The sequence below is a fragment of the Nuphar pumila genome, chromosome 14 (assembly GCF_984573655.1).
Source record: "Nuphar pumila chromosome 14, dmNupPumi1.hap1.1, whole genome shotgun sequence".
Taxonomy (NCBI): domain Eukaryota; kingdom Viridiplantae; phylum Streptophyta; class Magnoliopsida; order Nymphaeales; family Nymphaeaceae; genus Nuphar; species Nuphar pumila.
The window spans coordinates 2,043,449-2,057,271 of record NC_143262.1 but is presented as its reverse complement, the minus strand read 5'-3'; the positions used below and the strand labels follow the sequence as shown (position 1 = coordinate 2,057,271).

The 13,823-nt window shown below is 37.6% G+C and overlaps 1 protein-coding gene across 1 annotated transcript; it reads right to left on the bottom strand.

Moving 5' to 3' along the window:
* Positions 1 to 10,296: 10,296 nt before the first annotated feature.
* Positions 10,297 to 13,070, bottom strand: LOC149816044 (serine/threonine-protein kinase RIPK-like). Its single transcript, XM_089987894.1, has 5 exons — positions 12,663 to 13,070; positions 12,236 to 12,371; positions 11,148 to 11,284; positions 10,937 to 11,060; positions 10,297 to 10,850 (listed from the first exon to the last, which is right to left on the bottom strand). Exons 1-5 carry the CDS (start codon positions 13,053 to 13,055, stop codon positions 10,300 to 10,302), a joined length of 1,341 nt encoding a protein of 446 aa, XP_089844020.1. The 5' UTR covers positions 13,056 to 13,070; the 3' UTR covers positions 10,297 to 10,299.
* Positions 13,071 to 13,823: the final 753 nt, after the last annotated feature.

The following is a 13,823-nucleotide window of genomic DNA, read 5'->3' as shown; positions in this document are numbered from 1 at the left end:
CCTTTTGATTCAATGTTAAAAAAAACTGGGTACAACCGATATATATAGAGTACACACTTAGAGAGAAAAATGTTACAACGACTCATCCATAGGATGTCGATAATCAAAGAATAACTGCATTATGATAACCTCAATCTTCTCATTTGATCAGATCAAGTAAATCCTTATCTCAACTAATGTCCTTGACCAGATCAAGTAAACCAAGTAAATCCTTATCTCAATTAACGTCCTTGACCAGATCAAGTAAATCCTTATCTTGATAATGCTGTCTCATTTCACCCAGTCTGTTGAGGATAATTTTGATAATTGGTTATCCTTGATTATATCTTCACATTTGATAATGTAGAAGATCATGTAAATCCTTTAATTTTTGTACTTGGATGTCGTATAACGTCACAAAATGAGCATCGTGAACATGTGGATTCATACATGTAGAAAACAAAAAATAGGGCAGGTTCTTACTAATTTTGTCTGGAAATCTTGCACATCAAAGAATAGTGTATAGAGGGGTAATAAATTTTTTCCAAATAATTGTGTTAAGAACCGGAGGGCAGTACATTTTTTGTTTATTATGTCTGCATCTTCTGATTCTTCCTTTTTCTGGCTGTCATAATCGGTTTAGCATAGCTTTTAGTTCCCACTCACCAATAGTAGTGAACAACTCATTTTTCTTGCTTCGTTTGTTGTTAGACTACCTTAATAGTTACTGGTTTTGGCAACGTATAGCATGACATTTCTTTTGATTGTACTGCCCGCCAGTATCACTGAGACAGATTAGTGGTTTCTTGGATTGTCTCTTTCTCTGGAGCCTGAACTACTTGAATTAATAAGTTACATGATAGTTGTGAACATGGGACTTGGCCCTGACTCAGAGCAGTCAAATCTTTGAATATTAACCTGTTCTGTTTTTCGTTTAGAAATTTTGGAGAACCATTATCGATAGAAAGGTTGTTCCATATGATGATAAATACAATGCAGACTATTCGTGGAATCAAAATGATGCAAAGAAGTGTTCAAGGCATCAAAATATAGACAGATCTACAAAGACTAAGAAAGAAAAATTGTGAAGCATTCTAAAAAATAGCAGTTAGCCCTTCATGAACTCATCATATCAGCAACCACCAAGAAATGTGTGTCCATTTTCTGGCTCCCAACAGAATCAGGTTACTTAACCACACCTAGTACAACTACCTTGCCAGCATATACAATTCTTTTATTTTTATTGTTTTGTTTTTCTGATAGTTAAAGTTGAGTGATAGCCCCCAGTGGGATTCAAAACCCAAGACCCCTTAGAACGTTATGTTAAATCCTTGTTGCAACTTTGTGATAAGAATCAATATTAGTGAAGTGAGGTCTTTGTCAGATGCGTGTACCCTTTTTCTTTCAAATTTTAGCAAAGGTATTGTGCCTATGTATTTGTTTATTCTCTCCATTGTTGCTAATATTGCATTCTTTATACATGTAAATTTTTCTGTTGATGATGATACATATCTTTAAACTCCGCCTGTGTATAACTGTTTAGTTATACATTGCCGGTCCCAAGCCTGGATAAAGGACGAGGGTTGTGATAGGCCAGTGACAGCCAGCATAAAAACTTAGTCACACCCTATGAATATGAACCAATATGAGAATTTCGTTGGGGCGTTCCCTATTGAGCGACGCGTTGTATTCTATAGGCCCGGAGGCAGTGATAAATGGGCAAGGCTTGTTAGGTCATCACCCAAAAGCGACGCGTCACATCGGCACCTGGGTGTGGTGTCAAATAGGCAAGGGTTCCCTCACTTTATTGGACGGGTGAGGGTAAAGAAGATAGTTCAAGACCATATAATTAGGTTAGCCACTTGGAACATAGGGTCTTTAACTGGTAAGTTGGTAGAGTTAGTAGATGTTATGTGTAGGAGAAAGATGGATATTTTATGTCTATAAGAAACCAAATGGGTAGGTGAGAAAGCAAAAGTGATAGAACCTTGGGGATATAAGATTTGGTGTACAGGAATAAATAGGAATAGGAATGGAGTAGAGATTGTTATTAGTCGTGAGTTTATAGATAATGTAGTTGAGGTCCGTAGGAAGGGTGATAGGATTTTACTTATTAAATTAGTATTAGGTACGAATATTATTAATATTATTAGTGTTTATGCACCTCAAGTAGGTTTAGATGATTCCATTAAGCATCAATTTTGGGAAGATTTAGATGGAGTAGTATAAGGGATATCTTATGGAGAAAAACTTTTCATCGGTGGTGACCTTAATAGACATGTAAGCATTAGTAGAGATGGATTTGAGAGTATCCATGGAGGCTATGGTATAGGAGAAAGAAACAAAAGTGGAGAAAGGATTTTAGATTTTGGTTTGTCCTATAATATGATCTTAGCAAACACTTGGTTTAGAAAGATGGAGTCTCACCTAGTAACATTTAAAAGTAGGGTTAATACGAGTCAGATAGATTTTTTCCTACTTAGAAAGAGAGATAGGGGTTGTTGCATCGATTGTAAGGTTATACCGGGAGAAAGTGTAGCTACACAACATAGAGTCTTAATTTTAGATCTTAGAATTAGAAAATTCCACAAAAGGGATAGACATAGGATAGATCCTAGAATTAAGTGGTGGGCACTGAAAGGAGCTAAACAAGAAATGTTTGTAGAGCGGGTAGTTAAGGAAGTTGATTGGTGTCTCGAAGAGGATTCAAAATCTATGTGGAATAAGATAGCGGGTGGCATGAGAAAGGTGGCTATGGAGGTATTGGGTGAGTCTAAAGGCGGTGCACCGCTAGGTAAGGATACATCATGGTGGAATGAGGATGTCAAATTAGCTATTAAGGTTAAAAGAGAGTGTTATAGAAATCTAAGAGTCGTGATAATGAGAATTTAGAGAAGTATATGATAGCAGAGAAGGAAGCTAAAAGAGTAGTTCGAAACGCGAGGGATAAGGTATATAAGGAGGTTTATGACAAGTTGGATATCAAAGAAAGCGAGAAGGATATTTATAGGCTTGCAAAGATGAGAGATAGTAAATCGAGGAACCTGAGTATGGTTAGATGTATCAAAGATGAAACGCAAAGGGTTTTAGTCAAAGATGAGGAGATTAAGGAAAGATGGAAAGATTATTTTGATAAGCTATTTAATGAAAGTCATACTCAGGATCTTGGAGACTTCTTCATTTCTTTTCATGAGATGAATCGTGACTTCATGCGCAAGATTCAAAAGAAAGAAATTCCAGAGGCTTTAAAGAAAATAAAATCAAGAAGGGCAATTGGCCCAGATGGTATACCTATCGAGGCTTGGAAATGCTTGGGTGAGAAAGGTTTAGAATGGTTGACAAATCTTTTTAACAAGATTTGGCGGACCAATAAGATGCCTAATGAGTGGAGGAAGAGTACTTTGGTGCCTCTATATAAGAATAAGGGTGATATACAAGATTGTACAAACTATCATGGTATAAAACTCATGAGTCATACTATGAAACTTTGGGAGAGGGTGATTGAGTATAAGTTGAGGAAGGTTGTCATGATATTGGAAAATCAATTTGGTTTTATACCTGGAAGATCAACTATGGAAGCTATACATCTTCTTAGACAACTTATTGAGAGATATAGAGAGAGGAACAAAGATTTGCATATGGTTTTTATTGATTTGGAGAAGGCATACGATAGAGTACCTAGGGATGTTCTCTGGTGGACAATGATGAAGAAAGGTGTTTCTCTCAAGTATATTAGTATAATTAAAGATATGTACGAAGGAGTAGTAACCAATGTCCGCACTTGTGGAGGGGTGACAACCAATTTTTCTATAACGGTTGGGTTACATCAAGGATCTGCATTAGGCCCTTTCCTATTTGCTATAGTGATGGATGAGCCTACGAGATCAATTCAAGATAATGTATCGTGGTGTATGTTGTTTGCTGATGATATTGTTTTGATTGATGAGTCTAGAGTTGGGGTTAATGCTAAGTTAGAATTATGGAGACAGACATTAAAAGCAAGAGGTTTTAAGTTGAGTAAGAGTAAGACAGAATATATGGAATGTCGGTTTAGTAAGCAACGAAGTAGTGATGGGAGTGTAGTGAAGCTTGGTGAGCAAGAAATACCGGTGGATGACTGTTTCAAATATTTGAGATCTATCATTCAAAAGTATGGAGAAATTGATGGAGATGTAAATCATAGGATAAAGGTTGGGTGGATGAAATGAAAAAGTACAACTGGAGTGTTGTGCGATCGTAGAATGCCATTGCAGTTGAAGGAAAAGTTTTATAGGATGACAATTAGGCTTGCTTTTCTCTTGTTATTTCTCTACACCTTTGTGTGTTTGTAAGGCTTATGCCTTTTGGTATTTGTAATCACTGGTTGAAGATAGTGGAAAGAACTGACCTATCGGTCATCATGGATGTACCTCAGTTTGAGGGAACCACGTAAATCTTGTGTGTGTTTTTAATTTCTGTTGATATATATATATATATATATATATATATATATATATATATATATATATATATATATATATATATATATATATATATATATATTGCTTCCATTGACTTTCACTTGTGAGAAAGCCTATTTTTTTCAACATCTGGTATCAAAGCAAGGTTAATCCAGTTTCGATTCGTTGTATTTTGTGTGTGAAAATTATGGAAAGCAATGTTGGACGTATGATTAGTTTGAATGACACAAATTGGATGACTTGAAAAACAAAAATGGAAGATCTTTTGGTTTGTAAAGATTTGGATGGACCCATAGAGGGTGATAGCTGCAAACCAGAAGGAATGAAAGATGACGAGTAGAAAAAGCTAGACCGAAAAGCTATCGATTTCATTCGGCAATGGATTGATGATAGTGTTTTTCATCATGTCTCTACTGAAAATTCAGCACATGGTCTTTGAACCAAACTGGAAAGTCTTTATGATAGAAAGACGACAGTGAATAAAGCTTTCCTATTTCAAAAGCTTATGAATCTCAAATATAAAGAGTGTACTTCTATTGCAAAACATTTGAATGAGATTAAGAGCATTGTGAATCAGTTGGCCACCATGAAAATTACTTTTGATGATGAGCTGCAAGCCTTGTTACTTCTTAGTTCACTTCCTAAAAGTTGGGAAACCTTGGTGGTCACAGTCAGTAACTCTGCACCTGATGGAATGGTAACAATGAGCCAAGTTACCAGCAGTCTGTTGAATGAAGAGACAAGAAGAAAATCATCAGTTTCTTCTCACTCTGAGGCACTTGTGATAAAAAATCGGGGGAGAAGTAGAAGTAAGAGTAGGGCTCCACACAACCATGACAAATCTAGAGGCCGTTCAAGCTCGAGTTCAAAGAAAGACGTCAAGTGCTATTATTGCCACAAGAAAGGGCACATGAAACAGGAGTTTAGAAAACTCAAGTTTAAAGAGCAGAACAAAGAGAAAAATTCAGAGAAAAAGAAAAATGATACAGCTGCAGTCACAGATGGTGAACTCGTGATTATATGTGATGATACTAGCATTAATTTGGTTAGACAAGAGACGGATTGGGTAATTGATTCTGGAGCTTCATTTCATGTTACCTCGCGGGCTGATTTCTTTACTTCTTACTTGCAAGGTGATTTCGAGAATGTTCAAATGGAAAATAAAGATGTGTCATAATTATTGGTATAGGTGACATTTGCTTGAAAACAAATATTGACTACAAATTATTGCTTAAAGATGTGAGGCATGTACCAGATATTCAACTAAATTTAATCTCTGTTGAAAAGTTGGATGATGAAGGCTACAACAACAATTTCAGTGATGAAAGGTGGAAGCTATCTAAAGGTTCTCTGGTGATAGCAAAAGGAAAGAAAACTTGCTCTCTTTACACTATGCAAGAAAAGATTTGCAAGGGTGTTATGAATGCTGTGGAAAATGACTCGTCCACCGATCTATAGCATAGAAGACTCGAGCATATGAGTGAGAAAGGATTGTAAGTTCTGTTCAAGAAAGTGCTTCTAGCGGGGATAAAAGGTACATCTTTGAAAACATGTGTTCATTGCTTTCATGGTAAACAAAATAGAGTATCATTTTGTAGAAATATTGCATCTAAAAAATCTCATGTTCTAGATTTGGTACATTCTGATGTATGTAGTCCTTTAAAGGTTAAGACACTTGGTGGTGCACTATACTTTGTTACTTTTATTGATGATCACTCTAAAAAAGTTTGGGCTTATACACTGAAAACTAAAGATCAAGTTTTAGGTGTATTTAAGCATTTTTAAGTCATGGTTGAAAGAGAAACTGGTAGACAGTTGAAATATGTTCGCTCGAACAATGGTGGTGAATACATTGGGCCATTTGATCAGTATTGCACCAATCATGGCATCAGACATAAAAAAATAGTCAAAAAAAGATACCTCAACAGAATGGAGTTGTAGAGAGAATGAATTGCACCATTCTTGAGAGAGTCAGATGTTTGTTGTCACATTCTAAATTGCCAAGATTTTTTAGGGTGAGACAATGAGGACAGCAGTTGATCTTATCAATTTGTCTCATTCTATTTCATTGAATGGCGATGTTCCAGAGAAAGTTTGGACAGGGAAGGAAGTCTCCTATGATCATTTGAGAGTATTCGACTGTGGAGTTTTTGTTCATATTTCAAAGGATGAGAGGTACAAGCTTGATCCTAAAGCAAAGCAGTGCATATTTCTTAGCTATGGGCATGAATAATTTGGCTACAGGTTGTATGACCCAATTGATAAAAAGGTTGTCAGAAGCCGAGATGTTGCTTTCTTGAAAGATCAGACAATTGAAGACATCGATAAGCTTGAAACAACTGAGTCTAGCACTGAAGATCTTGTTGACTTAGATCCTCTTGATTCATTTGTTATTCAGGATATCATTGAGGAGATACAAGCATCTCATGATAATATAGAGGAAGAAAATGTTGAGTCAGAGATTGAGGGGGAATAGTTACCCCAAGAGCCACCGCTATAGTCATCGTTAAAGAGATCTACCAGGGAGAAGCAACCATCTAGAAAATACTTTTCACATGAGTATGTGATGATAACAGACCAAGGTGAGCCAGAGACTTATCAAAAAGTTTTAGAGCATGAAAACAAAACTGAGTGGTTTAAGGCAATGAAAGAGGAAATGAAGTCATTGCATGAGAATCACACCTATGATTTGGTGAAACTACCTAAAGGAAAGAAGATTTTGAAAAATAAATGAGTCTTCAGACAAAAGATTGATGGGAACAACTCTCAACCTAGATTCAAGGTATGACTTATTGTGAAAGAATTTGGTCAAAAGAAGGGAGTTGATTTCGATGAGATATTCTCACCAGTTGTAAAGATGTCCTCCATCCAAACTGTTCTTGGTATAGCTGCAAGTATGAATTTAGAAGTTGAGCAGCTTGATGTGAAGACTCCATTTTTATATGGTGACTTAGAAGAAGAAATTTATATGGAGAAACCTGAAGGTTTTATTAACAAGGGTAAGGATCAGGTTGTTTGGAAACTAAAGAAGAACTTGTATGGATTGAAGCAAGCACCGAGACAATGGTACAGAAAATTTGATTCTTTCATGACTGAGCATGGGTATTCAAGAACTACAACAAACTATTATGTTTTTGTGAAGAAATTTTTAGATGGTAACTTCACTATTCTCTTGCTTTACGTTGATGATATGTTGATTGTGGGTCAATACACAAGCAAGATTAGCAAGTTGAAGTTAGAGCTGAGTAAGTCTTTTTCCATGAAGGACTTAGGTCCAACAAGATAAATTCTTGTAATGAGAATTGTTCATGACAGATCACATGGGCTGATCTGGTTATCACAAGAGAATTATATTAAAAAGGTTATTAAGAGGTTCAATATGAACAAAGCAAAGCCTGTTAATTATTCACTTGTAGGCCATTTCAAACTTAGCTCAAGTCAATGTCCTACAAGTGATGAAGAAGAAAATTGAGATGCAGGAAATTCCCTATGCTTCAGCAGTTGGTTCTTTGATGTATGTCATGGTTTGTACTCGACCAGATATTGCTCATGCAGTTCGGGTTGTTAGTCTATTTCTGTCAAATCTGGGAAAAGAACACTGGGCAGCAGTAAAATGAATTCTGAGGTATCTTCAGGGTACTTCTAAGATGAGTTTGTGTTTTGGAAAAAATGAACATATTTTTTATGGGTTCATAGATTCTGATATGGTTGGTGATGTCGATAATAGGAAATTTACTTCTGGTTATTTGATTATTTTTGCAGGGGGAGCAATTGCATGGCAATCGAGATTACAGAAATGTGTAGCTCTCTCCACCACAGAAGCTGAGTTCATCGCCATCACAGAAGCAAGCAAGGAATTATTATGGTCGAAAAAATTCTTACAAGAGCTGAGCTTAAAACAAGAAAGGTATGTTCTTCATTGTGATAGTTAGAGTGCAATTCACTTGAGCAAGAATTCCTCCTTTCATTCAAGATCAAAACATATTGATGTTAGATACCATTGGATTCGTAATGTCTTGAATGATAAATTGTTACAACTTAAGAAAGTTCACACTGATGACAATACTTCAGATATGATAACTAAGGCATTGCCTAAGGACAAGCATGAGAAGTGTCGACTCTTGGCAAGAATGGTCAAAGCCTCCACATAAGTCAAGAGGGGAAGAATTGTTGGGTTTCCCTCCTTTGTGGGACCCATCTGTTTGCTAAAGTAGATCCTTTGTTAATTGATAATTTATGGCATGCTCATTGGAACCGCGCATATTCATTATTGCAGGGGTTTCCCAAGCACGGCCTTTGATTGTCTCAAGGTCAGTTTTTTTGTATTCAACTGAATAGCGATTTGTCGGATGACGCTTTAGCTGAATAGTGATTTGTTGGTGCCTCAGCTGAATAGCACTTTGTTGAAAGGCGTTTCAGCTGAATGACGATTTGTGGTGAAAGGCAATTCACTGGATAGCGATTTGTGGTGAAAGGCAATTTATTGGATAGCGATTTGTGGCTGACAATTTAGCTCGATGTATGGTTGGCCATTTAGCTGTATTGCGATTGTCAACGACGTTTCAATTACCATATTAAATGCGAATCACGTTTTCTATTTAGGGAGAGGTGGTTCGGCTAGCTGGATGTGTGGTTTCTTTTTTTCACTTCTGCTTGGTGCTACGGGCTAGAAGTGTTTTCTCCACTTCTTTTGGGACTGTTTTGTGTGGCTGGTCCTTCAGAACATTTGTTCTTTTTTGTGAGGTCTTTCCTCTTATTATTTCTCTACACCTTTGTGTGTTTGTAAGACTTATGTCTTTTGGTATTTGTAATCATTGGTTAAAGATAGTGAAAGGAACTGACCTATCGATCGCCGTGGGCGTACCTCAGTTTGAGGAAACCACGTAAATCTTGTGTGTTTCTTTAATTTTCATTGATATATATATATATATATATATATATATATATATATATATATATATATATATATATATATATATATATATATATATATTGCTTCCATTGACTTTCACTTGCGAGAAACTCAACAGTGATTGCATATCAATGTCATATGTAGGCATAATCATCAATATAAGAAGGTAGGCAGTCAAGATTTGTTTGATGATGCTGGGATTAGCAGAAGCATCTATGTCATGCCACATAGTTTTATTGCACTATCTTCTTCATTGGGAGCATTAACCCTGAGGAGATTAGAACTTCTCATTCAGTAAGAATGCAGCGTTCCAACTGATAAAAATTGCATCACACTACAGGCAAATTCTGAAGTTGTGAACCAAAACTGATAAGCCCAAAATTAATCTTTATTTAGCAAATTTTAAAATTAAACCATATTATTTAGCCAACGATTGAAACTTTGAGTTAAAGCCTCTAATCTCCAGAGGTGTAATGACATGGTTTTGTGCATTTATTTATGGACTGTGGTGTTTGAGAGAACAAAACAATCTGTTCGGAGAAATGTCTTAGAGTATCATGATCTTGCAATTATTGATGGCTTCTGAGCAACCTGAAGTGATATGAAACAACTTTTGTAACACTTTCCACATAAATTAAAACAATGAAATTGAATAGTCTCATTCACAAACAAATGTAAAATCCCATACACATGGTACCCTAAAAAAAAATCACTATAATTCTTTTGTATATACACAACGGGCTTTGTTTGTCTTCCATTTTCAGTCATGCGTTCTTAAGACCTCCAATTCAAAACCACCATTTGTGGCAAGGCACGCATAACCTACAACGAAGAAGCTCGTATCCACACAATTCTGAGAGTATGCATAACCTACAACGAAGAAGCTCGTATCCACACAATTCTGAGAGTATGAATGCCTTATCTACGTTCTCATCTTCGCCTTCCTTTTCACTGCTTTGACTGCAGCTCTCTGCTTCTGTGTCTTGGACTGGGGGAGTGCTTGGAGGGCAAACCATCTGACAATGGTTTAGTTGCCATTACTGAAATTGGTGAACGATTGCGGTGTCCGCGTTGTCCATTTCGTGTGTGATCTGAATGTCCATTCTCTTTCGCTGCTGGTTTTCCATCTTTCTCTTCGCTCTTCCCGTTTGTAGGGATCACCGTGTACACGAAATGGGTGATCGGTACGTCATTCAAATCTTGAAGTGGCTCAAGTGTTTCCACTACTGTGCTCATGTAAGGCCTGTTCTTGGGGTTGTGATTCAAGCACTGGTAAGCCAAAGCGGCTGCTTTCTGTGCTCCTTTGATGGAGTATTGCCCATCAAGGTTCGGATCCATTAACCGATTAAGCTTCCGACTGTCATTCAGGTATGACCGCTTCCACTCTACCAAGTTCTGCTGCCTGCTGGGGCGTTTCTTATCCATTGATCTGAGTCCAGTCAACAGCTCCAGGAGAACAACACCAAAGCTATAGACATCACTCTTTGCAGTCAAGTGACCTGAAAGTAAACAATTGAGTTAACAGACCTGGAAGATCTTGTGCCTTCAACGACCAAGTTATATATGAAAGTTTCTGAGGAATTACCAGTCATAACATACTCTGGTGCTGCATAACCATGTGTGCCCATGACTCGGGTTGATACATGAGTATTTTCCCCTTCTGGACCGTCTTTCGCAAGTCCAAAGTCCGAAAGCTTCGCTGTGAAATCCTGTTTTGGAGAATAAATTATGTTAGCTATTTGAAATCAGAGATCTGGAAGACGAAGAAGAATAAGAAGGGAGTAGTAAAAACTTACAGGGTCCAAGAGAATGTTGGAGGCCTTGAAATCTCGGTAGATGATCGGCTTCTCCAGCCCGTGAAGAAAAGCAAGTCCTTTGGCTGCTCCCACTGCAATTTTCAATCTTGATGCCCATGGCAATGAAATAGAAAATCCTGCATGCATCAAAGGGAAGGAAAAGTGAAGGTCATACATCCCTCCAGTTCAAACAATGAAAACGATAGAAACAAGGAAATATCGCGAGAAATAGTGACAAATATCGCGAGAAATTACTTGAACGTTTTCAACTGTAATTTCTCGCAATATGTTCAAAATATCATGATTTTTCGTGAAGACATAAATATCGTGATTTAAACTCAATATTTACGTTTTTAACGGCTATTTATCATGAAAAACCGTGTGGTTTTTATTTTTAAATATTTTTATAAAAAATCATGTTTTATATTTTTTAACTATTTTTTATTGCGGTGATTTTGCAGAAAATGCAAGATTTAAAAAAAAAATATTCTCGAAAGTTTTTTACTGCCGATATTTTGCCGTTTTAACTTTTGTCACTGTGCTTGGGGCCCTGAAAGATTTATGCCACCAGCTACGTTTGTTGTCAACTCAAAATATCTTGTACAACTGGCATCATCATATCATGAACGTTTGACTTTTGGGTTGGGCTTATCAGTAGTCAATAATTGCAAAAGAGTCAGATTTTTCCTTGATGGAAGAGACACAGCCGTCCAGGTTGGTAAGATCAATCCATCAGGGCAGCCCTCCATCTTGGAAGTTAAGTTGGGGTCAGCAGTTTTGCCGCTCTGCTGTATGGCTCTCTAAAGGTAAATGACTCGAATATCCTTAGCAAGCAATCTGATCCGTCGAAGGCCCCTCTTTTTCATCATTGGTCACCAAAACCAAATCAAATCAAAGGCTACGTTTTCAAGGCAAAGGTTTAGAAAAAAAGAAAAAACAATAACTCAGGTGGGCTTTACTTGTAGCCTATGAAAACGTGGTGCTGTTAAATTTCTAGGGTTAGGTGAACTGTTTGGTAAGAAAATATATGTTTGAAACTTTGAATACAGATAAGAATGCATAGTAAAAGTCAAACTTTATAACCGTACTTTTGAAGAGATGATTTTCTAGGCTCCCACGTGCCATGAATTCATAAACCAGCAGCCTTTGCTCCTCCTCGCAGCAGTAACCAATCAATTTGACCACATGAGGGTGTTTCAATTGGCCTAGATACATCACTTCTGCCTGCACAAAAACACAAGAGAAACAATCTTTCAATCACGTTGCTGAATGAAATTTGTAGCAAATCGATCGGCAGTTCTAATTAGAACCATGATTTGAAGTAGAATCTTCTAATCAAATAAAAGTAATTCATAATCATCAGGTTATGACCAATAATCATGTAAGTGATCAACACGAATCCTTTGTCTAGTATCTCTAAGATATGCTATTCTGTAATGTTGTCTGGGTTACTTGTTAAGACTGCGAAAACAACAAAGGGATGAGTTATAAGGAGGATGAAATCATTGTTCTTACCAGCCATTCCCTATGACCCTGAAGACCTTCCAAATCAAGAAGCTTAACAGCCACAGTCTGCGGTTTCAGAACACCAGGCCTCAGCTTCTCATCGATGAATCCTTTGTAAACCGGACCGAAACCGCCTTCTCCCAACAAATAACTGGACGAGAAATTGTTGGTGATCGATCGGAGCTCGCCCGTCGTAAAGACGCAGATGTTAGACCCCAAGGAGATGGATAGATCCTCTGCAAAGGTCGGGGATCCTGAGTCGCTTAGCTTGGGAACCCTCCTTTGCATGGACCGCCGCTTAGCCATGTCCTTCCGTGCCGCAGGCTTCCCCTTGTTCTTCTTCTTGTCTTCCTTACCATCTTCACCAGTGAAACAATTAGCAAACGCATCCATCCATGTCATTGTTGCAGGTGCAGACTCACCACAAACACAGACAATTCAGAGAGAGAGAGAGAAGGTGGTGGGTGTAGAGGGCTGCAAAGACTTGTGAAGGGTTGGAACTTGGGACTCCCAATAATGTCCTCTTATATCCAACTACTCTACCAAACATGGATATGTGTGTATATATTTATATCTCGTTGGGGAGGGGACAAGTAATTCCATATAAGTCCCTGAATCCGAAACAATGAGTCCCCACAATCCATTGACTGATTGAAAATGTCAAAACCTTTGTGATTAAAAATATATACACACATAGAGGAGATGCCGAGGGGGTTGATCTCAAAGGGTTGGAAATTTCGTCCAAAGATTCAGAGATTTTGTGACGGGAGGGCATGATTGCAAAAGATTTTCACGTGTCAAAGGACGGATTAAGAAGTAAGAGGGGGGCTTCTTCGAGGGTGTTTGTGATAAACAAAGAAAATGTCAACTTGATCCGCGTCTTTGCCTTGAGGAGGTAGGTTCGAGGAAGGACCTCAAGGGAATATGACTCAAGATGTAAGGGTGTTATGGTGATTTGTGGTGGGCACGGTGAGACAAAAGGATATTGGAGGCGTGGTCAACGTCGTTTTTGGGCAAGACGTGTAGGTGTAAGTCTTAAGACGCTCCGGAAACCTTTGTTTGTAATCAGGATACCCACCAATCCATAGTCTTTAAAAAATCTTTTTTCAAATGACCCCCAAAGTTTTGCCACTTCCTCGTTTTTCTACAGCCCATGGCGTAATCTCAGGT

What these genes read in the sequence shown, in the direction of transcription:
- LOC149816044 (XM_089987894.1), bottom strand. Translation starts at nt 13,055, where the DNA reads ATGACATGGATGGATGCGTTTGCTAATTGTTTCACTGGTGAAGATGGT. An exon ending in AGAAAATCATCTCTTCAAAA is followed by an intron (nt 11,285 to 12,235) that starts GTACGGTTATAA and finishes TGATGCATGCAG; the next exon opens with GATTTTCTATTTCATTGCCA. An exon ending in CCAACATTCTCTTGGACCCT is followed by an intron (nt 11,061 to 11,147) that starts GTAAGTTTTTAC and finishes TCTCCAAAACAG; the next exon opens with GATTTCACAGCGAAGCTTTC.